This window comes from Canis lupus, chromosome 1 (genome assembly GCF_048164855.1).
Source record: "Canis lupus baileyi chromosome 1, mCanLup2.hap1, whole genome shotgun sequence".
NCBI lineage: Eukaryota > Metazoa > Chordata > Mammalia > Carnivora > Canidae > Canis > Canis lupus.
Genome location: NC_132838.1, coordinates 59,392,642 through 59,414,624, shown reverse-complemented (window position 1 = coordinate 59,414,624; position 21,983 = coordinate 59,392,642). Strand labels below are relative to the sequence as shown.

The window sequence follows — 21,983 nt, the reverse complement described above, 5'->3', positions numbered from 1 at the left end:
ATGCTTCATAAATAAGAGTGTGTACATGAAAGAAGACTTGTTTGGTAGTTTTTCATGACAGAGTACATTGTTCTCATAGCTGGTTCATTATTTTTTTCAAAAAGATTTTAATGGTTTTAATGTAATTAATTTCTCTTGGAATTTTATTTACTACACAGTAGTGTCTTGACACTGAATTGAAGGAAAAAAACTTATTCTGAAATAGAAATAATGTATTTTTCACTTTTAGACTGAAAAAGCAAATACTTTTATGACAAGTAAAAATATATTACAAAGCAGTACACTGCATTCATAATACATAAAAAACTTCTCCGGTGAGAAGTTTTATTTATTAACATACTGGAATCCCTTATTGTACCATGTAAGGCTATCCGTTCTTATCCAGAATTTAGATATGGCTTTTCTTTGACTTCTTTTTTTTTTTATATTTTTTATTTTTATTTTTTTGAAGAGAGAGAAAGCACAGGAAAGCCATAATACTTGGAAGAAAAATAATGGAAATAACAAACCTCAAACTATAAAAAAATCTGTTTCTTTTAGTATTCTACAGCTCTTGAATATGATTATAAGCTCGAGTAGAACTCTTCCTAGGTGTCTTTCTGTTTTGATTTTGGTTGTTACTGTTAATGGTGTAGTTCCTTTTAAGAAAACCATGACTATTCTTAATGTACCAGAAGGGCTTCCTTTTGTTGTTTCTTCTTCTGCCCACAACTCTGTGCCATGAATAGCATGTGAAACTATTAGGCCAACTAGTAAATAGATGGCTGCTCTTACTAATAAAGGAGAAATGTAATTCTACAGCTATCCTTATAAACAGACTTTTGCTGAGCTCAAAATGAAGGTAAAAGACATGTTTCCATATTCTTAGGCCCCCTAACACAGTAATTGTAATCAAGGAACTTTGCTTTTGGGAGAGAGGGAAAGAAACAGGATTTAGATTGCAGAGCTCAGATTAGGGTCATGAGGAACTTCATTAGGGCCTAATGAATTAGTCACACACTAAGAATTATTGATTCTGATCTCAAATCTGCCATTTCTGAAAAGTTGATCAGCTTCATTATATTTCTTACTTGTATGAAATATAGGTACTCAGGCATATTCATATATAGGCTGTAGGTCTTGATTTTTGCTTGATTAAAAAATATTACCGACCCTAAGAGGAGACTTCATTCATGTTGAAGTTATCTACCAGAATCAGCATACAGAGTGGATTTTCTTTATGTAATTGTCTTTCTAAAACCTACAGCTTGCAGCAAAAAGTAGAAAGATGCCTTGAAGATGGAATACGCCTTCCCATGTTAGATGCAAAACAGCTTCAGAATGAAAATGATAACCTGAGAGAACAAAATGAGAATGCTAGTAAGGTCAGTTCATGTCTTTGATGATAAATGTGAAATCTGTATTATGTTGGATATGTGTGTATAGATACGTAAGTTGTAGCTATTATTTTATATTTTTGCTAATAGCTTTAATCTTTTTATTTGAAAAGAAAATGACAATTTAAGTAAATTTAAATAATTTAAATTTCTGTAAAAGCCAAACTAAGGAAATTATATTACTTCTTAGCAAAACAAAAGGCTATCTTTTCTTTCCTAAATTATTCAATGTCTGCTTCAAAGTTATTTTTATAAATTGCATAGAGTTTTGCCCAAAACTAGAGGAAGACTTTTGCAGTTTATGTATATGTGAGCCAAGTCATATGTCTATTTAAAGGATACTTGGTATGAATACTTTTGTAACAAAACAAAACAAAAAAAACCACTCTGATTTTTAAAACATAAATTTATTATTTTCTATACTTTTGTTTTCTTGAAATATTGGTACTTTTAAAAAGCAATGGAAAAAATTTTGATTCACACTGATATATTTCCTGTGTTTTAGATAATAGACAGCCAACAAGATGAGATTGAAAGAATGATTTTAGAAATTCAGGTAAGGAATGTTTTGTGCATATTTTAATTTAGCTGTATGCTGACTTACTCTTAATAGCTATATAACCTAAACAATACCAAAGCATATATGTATTTATATGAAAAGATTAATAGCACTTGATGTGAAGTTACAAATTCTTTAATACTAATCTTTCACTTTTTTAGAATGAAAATGCTATTTGGTAGATCAGTGTTTCAAAAAAGGGATGCCTGGGTGGTTTAGCAGTTGAGCTTCTGCCTTTGGTTCAGGGCATGATCCCAGGTTCAGGGATCGAGTCCCACATCAGGCTCCCTGTGAGGATTCTGCTTCTCCCTCTGCTTATGTCTCTGCCTCTCTCTCTCATGTCTCATGAATAAATAAAATCTTTAAAAATTTTTCAAAAAATCTTGAAGAATACTCTTTTCTTTACTTAGCTTGTTTTTAACTAGATGTAGTCTACTACTGAGAACACATTTGGTTAAGGTCATCAGTGATCTACTATTAAAGACAGTGAACTGTTTTTAGTCCATTGTGACTAGCCAACACTTCTCTTCCTCCTAATTATTCTATATATGTTATTCTTTGTATATTATCCAAGTATAATATGCTGTTTACATATTTGTGGTTTTTTTTTTTTTTTTTACATATTTGTGTTTTATTTCCTGCTTAGTCTCTTAAGAGGAGAGACTATGGTAGATCATATGCATATCTAGAACTTAGAGTGTCTGACTCATAAATGCACAACCACAATTTGTGGATTAAATGTGTTTTCATTTTTTTATTAATTTGCCAGATACTTACTGAGCATCTGCATGTGTGCCAGGCACTATTTTTGGCACTGGGAATTCATCAGTGAACAAAGCAAGTCTTTAGCCATTCTAGTGGGGTGAGATGTACAAAATGAAAATAAAATGTCAAAGAATAATACAGACTATTTAAAAAGTAGGCTAGAGAGCAATGACAGTGCTGCATTAGATACAGTGGTCATGAAGTTCTTCCTGAAAAAGTAACATTTGAACAGAGATCTGGATGAAGATAACCAAGGGAAGCGCATTCTAGGCAGAGAGAGCCACCAATGCCCTGAAGGTGCCTGGTGTACTCAAGACCAGCAAGAAGACTACCAGTCTAAAGTGCAGGATTGTGAAGTAGAGTGGTGAAAGGTGATGATGGAAAGTAGCCCAGGGCTAGATCACATAGGGGTAGATGTCTTTGTATTTTATTCTGTGTATGATGGAAAGCCATTGGACATATTTTGCTGAATAATTTTATTTTTATACCTTCTATTTCTTTACTTCTTAATAATGGAAGTAAAAAATAAAAAGATAAATAGCTTAAGTGTCAGAATTATAGACAGTCTTCACTTTGTCTTTTGGCCATATTAAGTGATTTATCATTTTAATTAAACACTAGACCAGTTCAGCAAGTGTGTGGGTCTGCTATATTGTTTCACACAGATTATACTCTGTAATCTGTAGTCCTGTAGACGTAACTTCAGTTGTTCTACAAGCCATTTGAATCACAAAATGGTTAAGTTCCCTCAGCCATTATTAACTGATTTATTATAGACCATAATAAAAGGAATTTATATTTCACTTGGTAACATTTTCTGAAAAAATCATTCAAATAAAAGTTAATCTCAATCCAAATTAAGGACAATCAGTATTTTCCTTTGGCACTGAAATTTTGGGTGGATAAGACTTGTAAGGTAGTATTAATTTATCACATACTGTCTGTATTAATTGATATGTGCTCTTTTCTTATTTATGGTGGCATCTTAATACAATTTACTCTTACACACCAACCATGTCTTTTAGTCACACTTGAATATGTCATGACCATAGATAAATATGTACAAGAATATGTAATTTATATGCCATTCTATTCTTTGATCTTAAAATGCTTGAGTAGACATTTCAAATTAAAATTTCAAATTAAAATCATTAATGCTATTGTCTTATGTTTTGAAGCAATGGGTCTCTTAAGTCATTCTGACCCATCTATCTAAGTATACATCTAGTATATAGTTTGCTAACAGCAGATAGCAAATGTTGATAACTGGCCAACTTAGGTATATTTATCAAGATATTATTTGAATAGAAAATTATGGATGGAGACAAATATGCCTAAAATAAGAAAATTTTTTGCTTAATGTTCATTGTTAAAACCTTTTATTTTTCTGGCCTTTCACAATTTAAAAAGCTAGATTTTTTATTTGGTCATTTGTGAAGAATATGAAATATGAGTACTTTGTAAACATCTGAAAATATTGCCTATTCTAAAAAAAGCGGATACTAATTATTTCCCTAGCATTGGAAACCACAGAGAATCCTAAAGAGAACACTTTGGGTTGAAAAGCATTCTTGTTGCTTTGTACTATAGTTAATGGGCTTAATATCAAGTTGATGCACATAATAGAGCAGTTCCCTTCAATTGCTAATTATTTAAAGTACCTAGTTTTTTCATAAGGAATGGCCAGCCTTCCTCAACTATACAGATTATGATGGCCTTTCTATGTGTTGTAGGTTCAAATTCCTTTGCATAGCCAAAACAACACAAAATACCTTATAATGAGTGATAGCAGAGAGCTTTCCACTCTTTGTCACATGAAAAGAATGATTTTAGATATCAGTACAAAAGTATCGAATTTATTAAAATTTCACTGCTATTCCAGTTTGCATGTTCTTTGCTCCTCTACAGTACCAGAAAGTTGTTCCATTTTAGAAAGTTTAACAGAACATAGTATTATTAGAATTATCACTGCTTCTTTATGTGCCTGCAAACTATTGAGAAGACCAGATTTGTCCAAAGTTCATTTGGTTGACTTTTGGAGTATTGCGTTGCCCTGGGTATAAGGAGGTTATTATTCCTAGTTTAAATTTTATGGCATAAGTAAAACAATCCCTTGCCATGTCCAATTTATAGGAGATAAAAATAAGGCATTGTTCCAGAGTGAAAATGCTATATTTAAAATACCTGTGGTTTACTACCCTTGTAAACAGAAGTCAAATCAATACATACCCAATTTAGGTCAGGGGCAGATTTGTTGGTTTACAACTTTGAAAGTTGAAGAGTCTTCTACTTGTTATGTTCTATTTGTTGTTGAATATAGAAAAGTAGTACTTCATGTAAAAGTATACACTGATTTTGAAATTGAGTTCAGTGCTAAAAAAAAAAAACAGATTTATCTACTATTTTGTTCACCTGACAAGATGATATTATTAACTGGCATGAATAATTTGTTTGTTCATTGATCCTTTAGAAATAATGCCTTTGTTTACATTTATGAAACCAGTATAGCTAAACTAGCTGCTGCTTCTACAGGTTTTTCTTCTGTCAACATATAATATAAAAAGACATTTTGCTATAGAATATTTCCCATCATTTACATAAATGTGACTTCAATCAGAATGTGAATGAGTTCTTCATTTGCATTGCCTTCCTTCCTATTTATTTCTTAAATGCATATTTCAGCTACCTAATGCTGTTTCCAGTGAGCTGTTATCATTGTATGTAACCATTATAAGCTTTTGACAGAGGAGATACAGAGTAAAAAAGTTTATTAGGTGCACTCACTTTCCCTAACATATTAAAATTGTTTCCTTATTGAAAGAACTTTTGCATTTAAATGGCTTTTATAAGTTGACATCAGCAAATGATCATAATGTCATAAAATACACAATGATGCTGAAATGTCACTAAGACTGTTCGCTTTTAAAGACATGATTTGAGACTTTCTATCTCAAAACTTAGCAATCTATTCTATTTATAATACTCCAAGAGTGTTTTAAGATTTGATTCCAATTTTGATCAAGTGTCTCTTAAAGCCTTCATCCAGCAGGTTTTCTCAGTAGAATAGTGGGAAAATGAAACATAAGCCAGCAGAATGTCTTATAAGTAAAATTTAACTTTTCTTTAACCTAAATAAATTGATTTAAACAATTTCTCCACGCAGTTCATCCTTAGCCTGGAAGTATCCTCATTCTGGAGCCATTAGGAAGTGTCATGTCCTCAGGGGGCTTATTCACCAAAAGTGGGAATTGACTGGGAAGACTTAAAGATTAAAGAGAAAAAAAGGGGAAAGGGATACTTCTGAGAAACCTGGATGAATTCATAATATATTTAAATTGTTTTACATTGTGCTGATTTTTAAATAACAGCTTTATTGAGATATAATTCACATACCCTGCAATTTACCCATTTAAAAGTGTACGATTCAGTAAGTTTTAGTATGCTCAGATAAATGGAACTAAGACCACAGTCAGTTCTGGAACCTTTTTATCACCTCATAAACCCCTTACCCTTTAGCTATAGCACTTCCTTAAAACCTGTTCTCTCCCCCATCTGTAAGCAATTACTAATCTACTTCTTGTCTCTACACATTTGCCTATTCTAGACATCTCATATAAATGTAGTATGTGGTCTTTTGTGACTGTTTTCTTGACCACACCAACAGCTCCATTAATTGCCAGCTGATTAATCTGTTGCTTTCAATGATGCCCTGTGGTATAAACTGCTTCACAGACTGATGTGTTGTGGTTTCTCTGAAGGAAAAACTCCTTAGGTTAATATTTAAGATTTTTTTTTTCCAGTTCCCAAGAGTACTTTTCTTGGGAATCTCTTTCACTTTTTCTTTCTAGGAATCTAGCCAGCCAGTAGTTTAGCCTGTACCTTCAATGAATCTAACTTTCTTCATGACTGCTTTTTTCACAACCTCTACTGTTTTACTTTTTTTTTATAAAGTATACATTTATTTAAAATTTTTATTTAAATTCAATTTAATTAACATATGTTAGTTCCAGAGGTAGAGAAGCCATCAGTCTTATATAATGCCCCATGTTCATTATATCATGTGCCCTCCTTAATGTCCATCACCTAGTTACCCCATCCTCCCAATCCCCTCCTCTCCAGAAACCTTCATTTTGTTTCCTGTGATTAAGAGTTTCTTATAGTTTGTCTCCCTCTGATTTCATCTTGGTTTATTTTTTCTTCTCTTCCCTATGATCCTCTGTTTTGTTTCTTAAGTTCCACATATGCAATCCCATTATAACTTTCTCTGTGTGACTTATTTCTCTTAGCATAATATCCTCTAGTTTCATCCACATTGCAAATGGCAATATTTTATTCATTTTGATGGCTGAGGTAGTACTCCACTGTCTATCTATATCTCTCTCTATATATTTACCACATCTTTTCTATCCATTCATCTGTTGGTGGACATCTGGGCCCTTTCCATAGTTTGGCTATTTTGGACATTGCTGCTATAAGCATTGGGTTGCAGGTACCCCTTCGGATCACTACATTTGTATCTTTGGAGTAAATCCCTAGTAGTGCAATTGCTGGGTTTTAGGGTAGTTCTATTTTCAACTTTTTGAGGAACCTCCATACTGTTTTCCAGAGTGGCTGCACCAGCTTGCATTCCCACCAGCAGTGTAAGAGGGCTCCCCTTTCTCTGCATCCTCACCAACGTTTGTTGTTTCCTGTCTTGTTATTTTAGCCACTTTGACTGATGTGAGGTGGTATCTCATTGTGGTTTTGATTTGCATTTCCTTGATGCCAAGTGATGCTGACCATCTTTTCATGTGTCTGTTGGCCATTTGTATGTCTTTGGAGAAATCTCTATTCATGTCTTCTGCCCATTTCTTGAGTAGATTATTTGTTCTTTGGGTTTTAAATTTGATAAGTTTTTAATAGATTTTGGATAGCCCTTTATCTGATGAGAGATTTGCAGATATCTTCTCCCATTCTGTCGATTGCCTTTGGGTTTTGTCCACTGTTTCCTTTGCTGTGCAAAAGCTTTTTATCTTGTGAAGTCCCAGTGGTTCATTTTTGCTTTTGTTTCTCTTGCCATTGGAGACATGTCTAGCAAGAAGTTGCTGCAGCTGAAGTCGAGGTTGCTGCCTGTGTTCTCTAGGATTTTGATGGATTCCTGTCTTACATTTAGGTCTTTCATCCATTTTGATTTTATTTTTGTATATGATGTAAGAAAGTGGTCCAGTTTCATTCCTCTACATGTAGCTGTCCAATTTTCCCAGTACTATTTGTTAAAGAGACTTTCTTCCTTTAGATATTCTTTCCTGCTTTGTCAAAGATTAGTTGACCATAGAGTTGAGGGTCCATTTCTGGATTCTCTATTCTGTTCCGTTGATCTTTGTGTCTGTTTTCGTGCTGGTGCCACACTGTCTTGATGATTACAGCTCTGTAATAGAGCTTGAAGTCCGGACCTGGGATACCACCAGATTTGGCTTTCTTTTTCCACATTGCTTTGGCTATTCGGGGTCTTTCTGGTTCCATACCAATTTTAGGATTGTTTGTTCCAGCTCTGTGAAAAATGTTGATGGTCTTTTGATAGACCTCTATTGCTTTTGAGAGTACCATAAGGCTTGAACTTCAGTCTATTGCAGATGAATTCAGTTCCTTTAGAGAGACATCTAGAGCTTCTGTTCTGTGACTTGCTTCTCCCGGGGCAAAATCTTTGAGCCAGGTCAGTGCAGGTAGGAACAGTCTCAGACTCCTGAGTGACTCTCTGGAAAGTAAACATTCAGTGGAAGGAGAGTGGCCAGTGGCTCTAGATCTTGGCTTGCTTCTCCCCATGTGGAACCCCTACCACAGAAGCCAAGGCAAGGGCTGTCAGGTCCCCAGTAGTCTCTGTCGTGCTGTACCCAAGGTAAAGCCTCCATCCCACGAAGGGGCCTAGGTAGAAGGGGGCTCCATCTTTTGGCTGTCCTTGCCTGAAACATAGACTCAGGTGCAGGGTAGCTGAGGGCAGGATGAAAAATGCTGGTGTCCTGCCCTTCCTGGGAAGATAGCTTTACAACTGGGAGCTGGGGGGAGAGGGAGCCCTGTGTTATTGGTTGTCCCAGTGTGAAGTGGAATCTTCATCTTACTGAGCTATGAGAGTGTAAAGATGGAGTGGATTTTGTTTCAAATACTTTGCTGTTCTTACTTTTAGTAGATTTTCTTGAATAGATGTTTATTCATTTTCTATTTACTCTTAGGACCATTTATGGAAACTTTAAATGTGCTCTTCTATAATTTTCACTAAGGAGTGAGTCTGAGAGGCTCCTCATGCTGTCTTGCTGGAGACAGAATTCTCAGGCAGATTTGTTTTTAAAATTGTATCAGGTAGTAAGGTGATAGTTAATGTAAAGGAATTTATGCTGTACAGTGTTTCAGATTATTACAAACAGAAACATAAAAAATAGCAATTTTTATGGTGTTTACATATTATTTTTTAATCTTAGTTTTTACAGATATTTTGAAATTCTTTTTATTAATATGCAGAAAGGAGGAAAAGGGATTTAATATTTCTCCACACTTCGGCTAAAGTGAGAAATGGAGCTCCTGTTAAGTGCAGAGGTATTACTGATGATGCTGTTGATGATGATATTACATGTTACAGGAGCTGTGCTTTCTGATAATATTATTTCTAAATCTCAATAGTAAGCTTACAAGGTAGGATAGTGTCTTTTTATATATGAAGTAGCCAAGAGTTAAAAAGAGGTGCCTAAGGTCTCAGCTCAGATTCTAATTTATGTCTGACCTCAGAGTTTGTGCCCTTGGCATTGCTTCTAGCTGCTTCAAAGTGAAAAATCCCGAGAGGCAAAAATGCATCAGAGGAGTGGTAGTCTGATTTCTTCCTTGTATAAGCCTTAGGGGAAAGATTTGTTTTTAAGTGTCTTCTCCCAGGGTGAAAGGTACTTAAACGGAAGCATGTCAGAAAACTAGTCTTATGGAAAGCACTTTGTATTCTGTTGCCTAGAAGTAGAATTTGGAAATATTGTCTCCAAAGTGAAATTTTTTAGTACATTACACTCTACAGAATGGTAGTATTATTAGCTCCTTTTGATTAAATAAAATGCCTGGTTTTGTTTTCTGATACATTTAAGAGTTTTGTACTGCACTAGGCTCCAGTCCAGCACTTAGCACAGTGCTTTGTGTATAAAAGATGCCCAGTAACTATTTTTGAATGAATGAACTTAATCTTTTACTTAAAAACTAAATTAGGTTTTAGTTACTTTTACATTCAGTAATCATTAACTGAGTTTCTACCATGGGCCAGGAACTGTTTGGGGGGATAACTAGTGAACAAAACAGACCAAAAACCTTTGCCCACAATGCTGAATTTGGAATGGGCTCTTAATATATTTCCAGCTTTTTTTTTTTTGAAGATTTTATTTATTCATGAGAGACACAGAAAAAGAGACAGAGACATAGGCAGAGGGAGAAGCAGGCTCCCTGCAGGGAGCCCGATGTGGAACTCTATCTCCATACCCTTGGATCACGCCCTGAGCCTAAGGCAGACGCTCAACCGCTGAGCCATCCAGATGTCCCTTTTCCTAGCTTTATTGAAGTACAGTTGACAAAATTGTAAGATATTTAATATTTTGTACCAGGTAAAAGTCATTTAGGCTTTTTTTAGCCTAAGCAAAAATAGTAGGATCTACTGTGTTATAAGAATGCAGAGATACTGTAGAACTAATGAGTGGGTATAAAACCTGGCTTCAAGAAGGAAGAAGCTTAAAAAAAAAAGAAGAGGCTTTGTTGCTTCTCTCATTGCAGTGTTTCATTCTGTTCTCTGCAGACCGACTTCCTTTAATCTTTATTTCACATGGCAGAGTATAGCTGCCCCATAGCCCCTAAGCTCTATAGTTCATTTCCAGGCAGGCATGCAGAGAGAAACTCAGACTTTGGGTCCCAGTTCCTCAGGTTTGGTCTAGGGTTCACTGAGCCCAGTCCAGTGAGCTGTGCCCCAAGAGGTGCAAAATTCTTGCAGGTATGACTACTTATGACTCATGGGATTTGTGAATAGGCGCACACTGCAAATGTCTGCATTGCACACTGCATAATTTTCACAATACTTTACAAAGTTGGAAATTCTTTCTGATGAATTTGGAACCCTGAAAGGTTGAATAACATACCCATGGTTACACAGCATGTAAGATTGTAAGATGCAGACACAGAACCTTGTTTTATCTAATTACAAAATCTTACACTATTACCATTAACTCTATATATTTGTTTTTACCTGTTAACTTATTTTTTATTGAGATATAATTGATGAAATGGGGTTCCAGTGTATGACCTAATGATTTGATATTTTATATATTGTGAAATGGTCACAATAAGTCTAGTTTATATCCATCGCTACACAGTTACAGCTTTTTTTCTTGTGAACTTTTAAGATCTACTCTTTTAGGAATTTTCAGATACGCGATACAGTATTGAACTCTAGACACCATGCTGGATAGTACATCCCCAGGGCTTATTTTATAACTGGAAGTTTATACCTTTTGACCCCCTTCACTCATCCATCCCTCCACCACCCACCCACCTCCAGCAACCACTAATATATTCTCTGTTGTCTCTGAGGGGTTTTTGGTTTTGTGTTTGTTTTTTTTATTTCGCGGGTAAGTGAGATCACATGGTATTAGCCTTTCTCTGTCTCACTTAGCATAATGCCCTCAGGGTCCATCCACAGTGTTGCACATTGTAAGATTTCTTCCTTTTGTATTGCTTCGTATTATTCCATTGGGTCTCGTTGAGTTAATTGTATTTGAAACTCTTGGTATCCCAGATCTTCACGTCTGCTACCTTCCCCACATTAGGGAAAATTTCAGCCATTGTTTCTTCAGATAAGTTTTCTGCCCCTTTCTTGCTCTTCTCCTTCTGGGACCCCTATAATGCAAATATTGATTTATTCTTGGTATTGTCCTTTAGTCCTTTTAGCCATCTTCATTCTTTTACTTTTTGCTGCTCTGATTGAATGAAATCTGCCCGGTCTTTGAGTTCACTGATCCTTTCTTCTGCTTCACCTAGTCTGCTATAGAACCTATCTATTATATTTTTCAGTTCATTTATTATATACTCTGCAGCTCTGTGATTTCTACTTGGCACTTTCTTATATTTTCTATTTGTTGAAATTCTCACTTTGTTCATACATTGTTTTGCTGACCTTGGTGAGCATCATTATGACTGATAATTTGAACTCACTTGTCTCTTTCATTAAGGTCTTTTTTTTTTTTTTTGAGACTATTTCTTTTAGAACACATTCCTCTATTTCTTAACTTTTGTTCACTCTCTGTGTTTGTTTCTATGCATTAGATAACACCCCCCCCTCCCAGTCTTAAAGGTGTGGCCTCATGTAGGAGATGAACTTTAACTACTTTTTAAAAATTAGTTACCTGGAAATTTTTAAAAATTTCACTAAATTTCATTTAAAGAATCTCTTCCCCCCTCCACCACAAAACAGTGTATTCCCCCATTGTTAATGCTTTCTAGATGCCACTATTACCTTACCTGTTAAGTATGCAAGTTCTTGATTGCAATTTCTAATGCTAGTACCACTAGTATCTTACCTTTTATTAAAGTTACATATACTGTTTCAAGAATAGTGTATTTATATTAATAGAATCATAACAGTATGAAACCTTTAACTGTTCTCAGTAATAAATTCAAAGTGATTGACTTACCTTATTTCTAGATCATTGAAGTATGTACAATAAAATTTTAGCCAAAAAAAATCAACTTTCTTTTTAATATTTTTTCTTATTGTTCCCTTGTTTGATTTATTTAAGTAGACACAATAAATTTAACACCTGTTGCACAAATCCTATTATAATAAAGATACAGTCAGGTTAGTAGTCTTGTATATAAAAGTTAGACAAAATACCTTATTAGAAATTCTTCTGTCTTATAATTTAGGGGATAAGTTTAAGTTCATTTGTGATATTTAAGTTTAAGACATGTAAAATGTTTTCAAAAAACCATATGTCAAAAAAGGGGGGTTGTTTTTTCCTTAGAATTCTCTACCAATTTGTCCTAGTGATCTTATGCAGTCTTCTGGTTTTACATATAATGTATGTGCTCACTACTCCCTATTCTTCCAGCTCGTAATTCTCCCGACCTTACAACTTGTATATCCAGCTGCCTACTCAACAACACCACTTGACATATCAGACATAATATGTCCAAATTTAATTTCTTATCCTCTCCAAATAGAAAATAGTAAAATCTGCTCTATCCTCCCGTTTTCCTTCTTTATTAATGACAACTCTCTCCTTCCATTTGCTCAGTCCAGAAGTGTTAGGCTTATCCTTGACTCCTCTTCTACCTCACATTTTTGAACAAATCTTACTACCTTCAAAATGTATTTGGCATCTGACTTCTCCTGACTTCTGTTGTGTTTCTACCCTGGTCCATCCCATCTTCATTATTTCTATGGATGATTTCTGCTTGCTGCCACCCTTACTTGCCTGTGGTCTGTTCTCATCAGCCTGACCTAGCAGACAAAACCAGATCACGTCTCTTCTCAGAACCTTTCACTGCTTCCTTGTTTTTTCTAAAGTCAAAATCAAAAGTTTTTACACTGGCTCATGAGGCCTTCCACAATCTGTTCTCTATACCGCCCGCCTTCTCTGACTTCATCTTTTACTATTTTCTGCCACCCTGGCTCTCTTGCTTTTTCTCAAACACAGAAGACACCATCTGCCTCAGAACCTTTGCATTGACTGAAACACTTTGTAGATATCTTATGAGATAGAATCTTTCACCTCCTTCAAGCCATTGCTCAAATGTCACCTCTTTCCATGAGCCTATACTCTACCCTATTTGAGATCTCAGCCTCCTCTCCCTTACAATGCTCTACTTGTTCTCCAAAGAGCTAGTCACATTCTAATATACAACACTGTGTAAATTACATATCTGTTATATTTCTTTGATCTTTTACCTCCCGATAAAGGTTATGAAAGGGCCAGCAGTTTTGACTTTTTTTCACTGATGCATCTTCCAGTGCACAGACTGTCCTTGGCTCTAATTTTTGCTTGATGAATAATTACATGAAAGGATATTTTTATGAAAATCTTGGATGGTGTGTGTATGCATGAGCACATGCATGTGCATGTATGGGGAGTTGTGTGTGTTTATATAGTAAAATAAGTTAATGTAAGTTTTTAATCAAAATATTTTCTCTTAAATTGGGTTTGTGAAGTATATAATTGTTGGCTAAGGCACATCTGTCTTTCATGTGAGCTACTTTCTATATAGGGCAAAAGAGCAATTTCTAGATACTTAGATCAAAGCATCAAATGTTTTTAAAACCATTTTTTAACTTCAAGAATGATTGTGATGAATCTCTAGGTTAGTGGAATTTTTAAAAAACATGATTATTAACTGGAAATTTAAAAGCTATTGTGGACATTTGAAAATTAAATTTTTAATTTTAGTAATCCCATTCTAAGCTTTGAAATTTTTCTTTCTCTTTTTTCCTTAAACTTTACACATATGCTTTTTCATACAATTTATAATAAAATAATCTTTTAGGTGGAATGTTGTGTCAGACACCTATGGTACTCATACTTTCATATTTATTCTAGAAATTGTATAGCATGTGGTACTTTTAGGATAAACTTACCCATGAACTCCTTCACCTATTTAAAGGACTATTTCATAAGTACTCTTGTACCCAACCAACATAACATCTTAAGCTCGATATATTTCCCAAATGCCAAATTAAATTTTTTTCTTATGACAAACAGCACTACTGCCAAACATGTCTGATTTATTCTGATGGAGAAAATTGCCTGTTTCTTCACTGATTTAAATTTAGTCTTATATGTGAACATTTGCTAGCTAATTATTAGTCACACTCAGTATGACTCTGGTTTGGTAAAATATAGAACAGTAGAATTTTCTAAAGAATTATATTACAGCATTGTGAAATACTTCTCTTGGGGTTAGTTTTCATTGTTAAAATGTTAGATTTAGAGTAGTTTATCTGTGATTCCTTTCTTCTACAGTTCTAATAAACAGTCACAAATCTTAAGAGAATTAAGGATGAATTTTGGATTCCAGTCAAATAATCATGTTATGCTAGTACACATAGATCTTCAACTAGATAAATAAACCCCCATATATCCTTTAGTCAAATAGGTTTTGATTCATTCACATTCAGTTAAAAAAGAATTTCAGAATCCAGAAATATACTCAGAAAGCCCGTGTGACTTTGTGCTATGAGATTACACTTTATGGAATATAAAGTATTCCCTGGAAGGAAATATACTTGTAGAGCTTAATTCATTTATATCCAACTTGTAAGTTATTAAATGTAAAGTTTTTTTTTTTATAGAGTTTAGCAAACAAATCCAGGAGCTACAAGACTGAATATCTGTTACTGAGAAAACTGCTTTTTTATTTACAGCCTTATCTCAACCCATGGTCTCAGCTATCTTCTCTTATTCAAGCAAGAGATAATGTGAGGGGGAGAAAAACCTTCCTAGTGTATTGTGTGCTATTTAGATAGCATTCTGAAGTACTTTCAGAATTGAGACTAAATAAATACAGTCCTGAGGGAGAAATAAATGTCTTGTCATATGTTTATTGATCTTGTGGTTTCACAAAAGGAAAAAAATGTTGATTGAAATATCTAGAAATCACTGATAACTACAGTTTATGACCAGTTTTTCTTTGGATGTAGCTGAAAACCAGACTTTTGAGCTGAAATGACCCAAGTACTCTTAAAATATCCTATATATTTTAACTGCTTTGGTGCACTTAGGATTTTCTTACAATAATATCTTGTTCTGGATAATTTGTAATTTTTTAACAGTTAAGAAATTCATTTATTAAAGTCTCATAATAAATCTTTGGCCTGAATTCAACATAACTACTGCTTGGAATACCATACACTGAGAAAAGTATGTTTAACTGTGTTTCAAATAAAAGAAAATGGGGATGGTCTTATGGTCTTACTATGTTGTGTCTTATTAACCATAAAGAAAAAAAGGAGAGGTATAGATTTGCTAATATACTCCGAATGCATAAGCAAAAAATTAGTAAAATAAGAACTATTTGTTACATAAATTTAAAAGGCAACTGCTTCTGTTTAACATGTTTTACCCAGATTAGAAACTTTCATGGGAAAAGTGATTCTTGTTTTTCCCTTTCCTGCATCCACTCTAGAACAATATGAGTTGATTTAAAGGTGAAGGCTTCATCTTCCAAAGGGCAGGAAGGACAGATCTAAAGTATACAGAACCCATCTTCCTGGTTACCTACCTAACTGCATTTTGCTTTTAGCATTAACAACATGCATTGTTTTCCAATTCTATTTATTCTAGTCTATGCAAGGGAAACTTTCTAAAGAAAAATCAACTACTCAAAAGATGATGGAAGAGCTGGAAAAGAAAGAAAGAAACCTACAGAGATTAACAAAAACATTGCTTGATGTGAGTAGAAAAAATTCAAATTGCTTTCAAAGAATGATTTAGTACTTATTTAATTTAAAGTAGATCCTTATTTTGTATATATTCATAGAACATTTTTTAGTTGAAGACTTGATTTTGATGTGCCCATTAATTAAATCCATTAGATTTCTTACACAATTATAATCAAAAGGCAAACTTTTATTTTTCTTATGTCTCAAAATCATTTCACAGACTGAACTGCAACACAGTCAAATATTATATAGAGATTTGGTCCCAAAGTAATTCAATAAAACATAAATTGAATATAAATAAAATTACCTTTGAAAATCTTAAGGAAGGTGCAATGTTGATGCTTCACCATTGGAACAGATCACACTTGTTTCACTTAATTACAAGATGGCATATTTGGCTTGCATGTAAGAACATGTTATACAAAAGATACTTGTTCGTTTTTGTTTTTGTTTTCGTTTTTTTGAACTCTCATCATGACATTTTGTCTCTAAATACCCGAGAATGCATTTCTAAAAATTAGGGACATTTCCCATAGAACCATACCACCATTGTCAAACCCAGTAAGAATAATATTCCTCAGTACTCTTTCCCAGATGCTTTTATAATGACAGTTGAAACCAGCATTTAATCAAAGACCATGAGTTGCATTTCATTTTGTCTTATAAAGTTTCTCCCTTTTTCTATGTTAGTGACTTGTTGACAAACCTGGCCCTGTTGTCTCACAGACTTATAGATTGTCAGGCCTTCTAGATTTGTCTGTTTGCTTTCTCATGGTGTCATTTATCTTGTACTCTACCCCCCCTATTTCTTATAACCTAGCAATTTTCAGAAAGAGAAGTAGATGGTGACAGTTTGGGGGATGAGGTGAAAGTAGCTTTTTATGAGTGTAAGAAACTTGGAGTTCATATTGATACTTCCAATTCAAATTTCACAATTCAGAACTGTTAGGATTTTTTCTTTCTTTGATTTTATACTTGTATTTCTTTTTCACTTATGCTGAAAATTTTGATTCCTATCAACATTAACATATATACCCTTTCCTCAATATGCAACAGATACTTTCACAATAACTAAATCACTGTTGCTACTGACAGTAAGTAATGATGGATTTGTTGGCTCTTTCACATTTACCATAGGGCATGAGATGACACAGAGGAATCATTGAATCATTTCCACTATTTTAAAGTATGCTTTTTTCCCTACCGTGGGTATGCAGTTAAATTTGGTTAATGTGTATGTAATATGACTCCGCTATTTTGTTTATAAATGGGAGAAAATGTTAACTTGCATGGCTTTTGAGTACCTTTTCTCTAACAACCTGATTTTTGTTTTCTTTATTCATTGCAGAACCAAAGGCAAACAGAAGAGACCTGCTCTTTCTTGGATCAGGGCCAGGAAGCAGACCAATCCAGACAGCAGACAGTACTTACCAAATGGCCACTGTCTGATTTGAGTGTGATTGATCAACTGTTCAAGGAAATGTCCTATTGTTTGTTTGACTTGAAGGCATTGTGTAGTATTCTCAATCAGCGTGCTCAGGGCAAAGAGCCTAATCTTTCATTATTACTGGGAATCAGATGTAAGTAGCTGGTGCTTTGTCCTTACTGTATTTGCTTAGCAATTAGAAACCTGTCTCCATGAATCAGGAACCTCTTACTGCCTTTTCCCTATTTGTTTTTATCTCTTTTCTTTCCTACTTAGATTTATAAATTTCTGAATAAATCTGTAGGTATGTGAATACTTATTATTACTTCATTGCTAGAACTTACGTCATTATACTTAGAGAAGTAAACAGGGTCATATTTGATACAGACTGCCACTTGGCCGAATGCCTACAGATCTACCTACATCGATGAGCTGTGCTGACTCTATTAATATGTGACTGGAGTGGTAGTTAGATATGATTGCCTGATTACTCTTTTAAAAAGAATGATTCTATCGGCTTTCATGTGGTAATTGTGTAAGTTAATGATCCAGCCATCTGTCTCCTGGTAAAATAGTTGAAAGAAAATACTCATTTGCTTTCCTATGCAGTGTATGTTTTGTGGCAGTTGTTTAATATAAGTATCAGTATGTCACAAGAGCTAGTTTCTGTGGCCTATAGATCTCTTGCTCTTGTCATGCTTATACATTCTGCCCTTGTCCTTTTCAATATGACACCCTCATTGTTCCTCAATTCCATGTTCCTCCACATACAGCTGTAAGAGCTGCCACAGGAATACCCTAATGTCCCCTTTGTGCTGCTTTTGCAGAAACACGCATCTCTGTATGTGTTTTTTTGTTTTGTTTTGATTTTTTAATTCATGAGAGACAGAGAGGCAGAGACATACGCAGAGGGAGGAGAAGTAGGCTCCATGCAGGGAGCCCGATGCAGGACTCAATCCAGGACTCCAGGATCGTGCCCTGGCCTGAAGGCAGGTGCTCAACCACTGAGCCACCCAGGAGTCCCTCTGTATGTGGTTCTAAATTACTATAATATTGACATGTTGGTCTCTTTAATACAGAAGAATTGCACATAAGTAAGGAGTTATGGAGTAAGACCAAAAGGCTTATGCATCTACCATGTTGTGTTGAGTAATTGCCTAATAATATGGTTAATATATGACTTGAGTGGAGACTAGTTTTATTTACAATTTCATCAAAAAAACTGTACCCTCATGATAGTTATTTTGGCAAACCAGATAATACTTTCGATGAAAGTCTATCCCTTATTAAATGAAACATGTAACTGTGCTCAGAGATGTCAGCAGAATTTTCCCTTCCACTTCATAGGTGTGTATACACATATGTGTGGTGGATATGTTAAAAACACTTTAAAGTATATTGACTTAATGAGTAATTATTAAATAAATGCTTTATATAGTCCAGGTACTAAGGTATACTATAGTACCAATAATGCAATTGAACAATTGAACACAGCCTGTGGCCCACACATAAACTACATTACTAGAGCATTGTGATAAGTATTATAACTGAGATGTGGAAGAGGAACTGGGAGCCCCAGGGGAAAATTAAATAAATGGGAAGGGCTGTGAAGGCTACATGGAGTATCTGGTGGTTGGCTTGAATCTTAGAGGTGGAGAGGTTTGGCAGGTCATGGGGCAGTTTAGTTAATAGTGATCTGGAGCAGAAAGCAAAAGCGCACACACAAAAGACTCATTCTTTTCACCATTTTAGAGGTGGTCACCCCTTCAGTTATTTTGTAAGCTTCTACATTTGTATTTTCCTGTATAGTACTTGTCACCTTTTCCAGTAATTAAATTAAGACAGCTATCCAAATGTGAATAAAAAGTTGATTCAAGAATTTTATCACATTTGCCTTCTAGTGTACACCTCTTCCAGTCTGAAAAGTTTAACCCCATAATCCTTACCTTCTATTTTGGTACTGTGAAAATTTGACCAGCTAGCTAATTGGTCAGAAACCAGTGGATTATTTTGAATGCGTCACTCATCCATTGTCCATTGACGCTGTTCACCTCACCGTTCTTTTTTAAAATGCTCTGCTCCCATGGTTTCCATGGCTTTGTTCTCTAGGTTCTGCTTCTGCCTTTATGACTGCTTAGTCTCAGTCTTCTGTGGAATTCTCTGCCATTTAAATAGTGGTGTGTCCCAGAAATCTTTTATTGTTGTTTTTTTGTTTGTTTCTTTTCTAAAACTGGATTATTTGGAGGGGTTTTATTGGTATCGAGTTGTGTAAGTTCTTCATATATTTTGGATATTAACCCCTTATCCAGTATATCATTTGCGAATATCTTCTTCCATCCTGTAGATTATCTTTTTGTTTTATTGATGGTTTTTGTTTTGCTGTGCAAAAGCTTTTCATTTTGGTATAATCCCAATAGTTTGATTTTGCTTTTGTTTCCTTTGCCTGAGAAGACACTTAAAAATGTTTCTATGGCCGATGTCAAAGAAATTACTGGCTATGTTTTCTTCCAGGAGTTTTATGATTTCAGGTCTCACATGTAGGTCTTTAACCCATTTTGAGTTTACTTTTGTGTATGGTCTAAGAAAGCAGTCCAGTTTTATGCTTCTGCATGTAGCTGTCCAATCTTCCCAACTCCATTTATTGAAGTGATTGTCTTCTCCTCATTGTATATTTTTGCTCCCATTGTCAAAGATTAATTAACCATATAAGCATAAATTTTTTTCTGGGCTCTTTGTTCTATTGATCTGTGGTTCTGTTTTGGTGCCAGTACCATACTGTTTTGATTACTACAGCTTTGTAATATATCTTGAAATCTGGGATTGTGATACTTCCACCTTTGTTGTTCTTCCTCAAGATTGTTTTTGGCTATTTGGGGTCTTTTGTGGTTCCATACAAATTTTAGGATTGTTTTATGTCATTTGTGGAAAATGTTGGTATTTAGACAGGGATTACATTAAATCTGTAGATTGCTTTAGGTAGTTCAGACATTTTAACGATATTAGCTCTTCCAGTCCATGAGCTTGATGTATTTTTCCATTTGTTGGTGTCATCTTCAGTTTCTTTCATCTGTGTTTTATAGTTTAGGGTGTACAGGTCTTTGACCTCCTTGGTTAAATATATTCCTAGGTATTGTGTTCTTGTGGTGCCATTGTAAATGGGATTGTTCATTTTTCTTTCTGCTCCTTCACTATTAGTGTATGGAAATGCAATAGATTTCTTTATATATCTATAATTTTGTATCCTATGACTTTACAGAATTCATTTATCAGTTCTTTGGTAGTCTTTAGGGTTTTCTGCAAATAGTGTCATCTACAGATAGTGAAAGTTTTACTTATTCCTCAACAATTTGGATGCTTTTGTTTCTCTTTGTATATATTTTCTCTCAGTAATCTTACCCATGTCCTTTTGTTTTCTGTTAGTGCAGTAGCTTTGACCTATGCATCTCTTACCATGCCTAGAATGTCCTTCCTGGACTCTTGATTATACTTACCTCATATAAGAACCAGCTATTCCATAGGCATCATAGACTCACTGTATCCAAAAGAGAACCTACCTTTCTTCTCTCCCTAAACCTGTTCCTCCTCTCAGTGAGTAGCACCACCATCTACCTTGAACACCCCAATCCAGGCTTTTATCTTCCACCCTATTCTTTCCTTTATCTGGGTATGCCTCATGCCTAGTCCCTAACCCCTATACAACTTATTTCTACCAGTCACTTCTTAAGAAGCATTCTTTCCATTACATCTACATTGCACTGTTGCCTTAAAACAAGCTTTCAGAGTCCTTCATTTGGACTGGTCTCTTTGTCAACTATCTTGCCATCTTGCCTACTTTCCCCCCCTAATCCATTTTTTACATTGCTACAGAGTAATATAACCTAATGGTGATTCTGATTTCCTAATACTTACAGCCCCCTACAATAGAGATGAGTAGTTCCCACCTGCCTCTTTAGCCTTATTTCTTGGCACTTTCCTTTTATAATTCGTGTTCTGCCATTTTAGAGCTGATTACTGCTCAGATTCTTTGGTTTCTGCTTTTGTACCTTTGTTCATTCTGCTTCCTTGGCCTATCCAGTTGAAGCTGAGCCCTCTCCACTGAGGCTGGTTGTTCTCTTCCTTGTGCCACTATAGCCTGTGTATGGGGTTAGGACACCTACAATACTTGATTGTGCTTACTGTTTATGAAAGTATATGTAAATGATTAAGGATAAGCCACCTACCTCATTTTTTTATGGCCTTAGCATCTAGCATAGTGCCTGGATCATGGCAGGTGTTCATTTAGTGTTTGTTAACAAGTTAATCTGACTCTTAAGTCTTCTGTAAGCTACCAGTGCCAGTGAAAGTATAAAGAAGGATTTATTTTACAATTGCTGGCTCCATCTGCTTTTATGTTGAGACGTGCTGACAAAGGAACTGACATAAATAATTAAAAGC

At 34.8% G+C, this 21,983-nt stretch overlaps 1 protein-coding gene and 1 long non-coding RNA gene across 4 annotated transcripts in view; one reads left to right on the top strand and one right to left on the bottom strand.

Moving 5' to 3' along the window:
- CEP85L (centrosomal protein 85 like) overlaps positions 1–21,983 on the top strand; it is a 151,469-nt gene that overhangs the window by 124,128 nt on the left and 5,358 nt on the right. For both annotated transcript variants that reach the window (XM_072831719.1, XM_072831725.1), the window contains exons 9-12: positions 1,247–1,364; positions 1,882–1,932; positions 16,026–16,133; positions 17,472–17,703. In XM_072831719.1, coding sequence (XP_072687820.1) covers positions 1,247–1,364; positions 1,882–1,932; positions 16,026–16,133; positions 17,472–17,703 — 509 coding nt within the window. The remainder of the gene's footprint in view (positions 1–1,246; positions 1,365–1,881; positions 1,933–16,025; positions 16,134–17,471; positions 17,704–21,983) is intronic.
- On the bottom strand, positions 366–19,706 carry LOC140636505 (uncharacterized). 2 transcript variants are annotated; one of them, XR_012033706.1, is made up of 3 exons: positions 19,496–19,648; positions 4,930–5,073; positions 366–1,334 (listed from the first exon to the last, which is right to left on the bottom strand). It is a non-coding gene; the product is annotated as an uncharacterized lncRNA (long non-coding RNA). The 2 variants fall into 2 exon arrangements; XR_012033705.1 differs by lacking the exons at positions 366–1,334; positions 4,930–5,073 and adding an exon at positions 10,064–11,586 and having other exon boundaries at positions 19,496–19,706.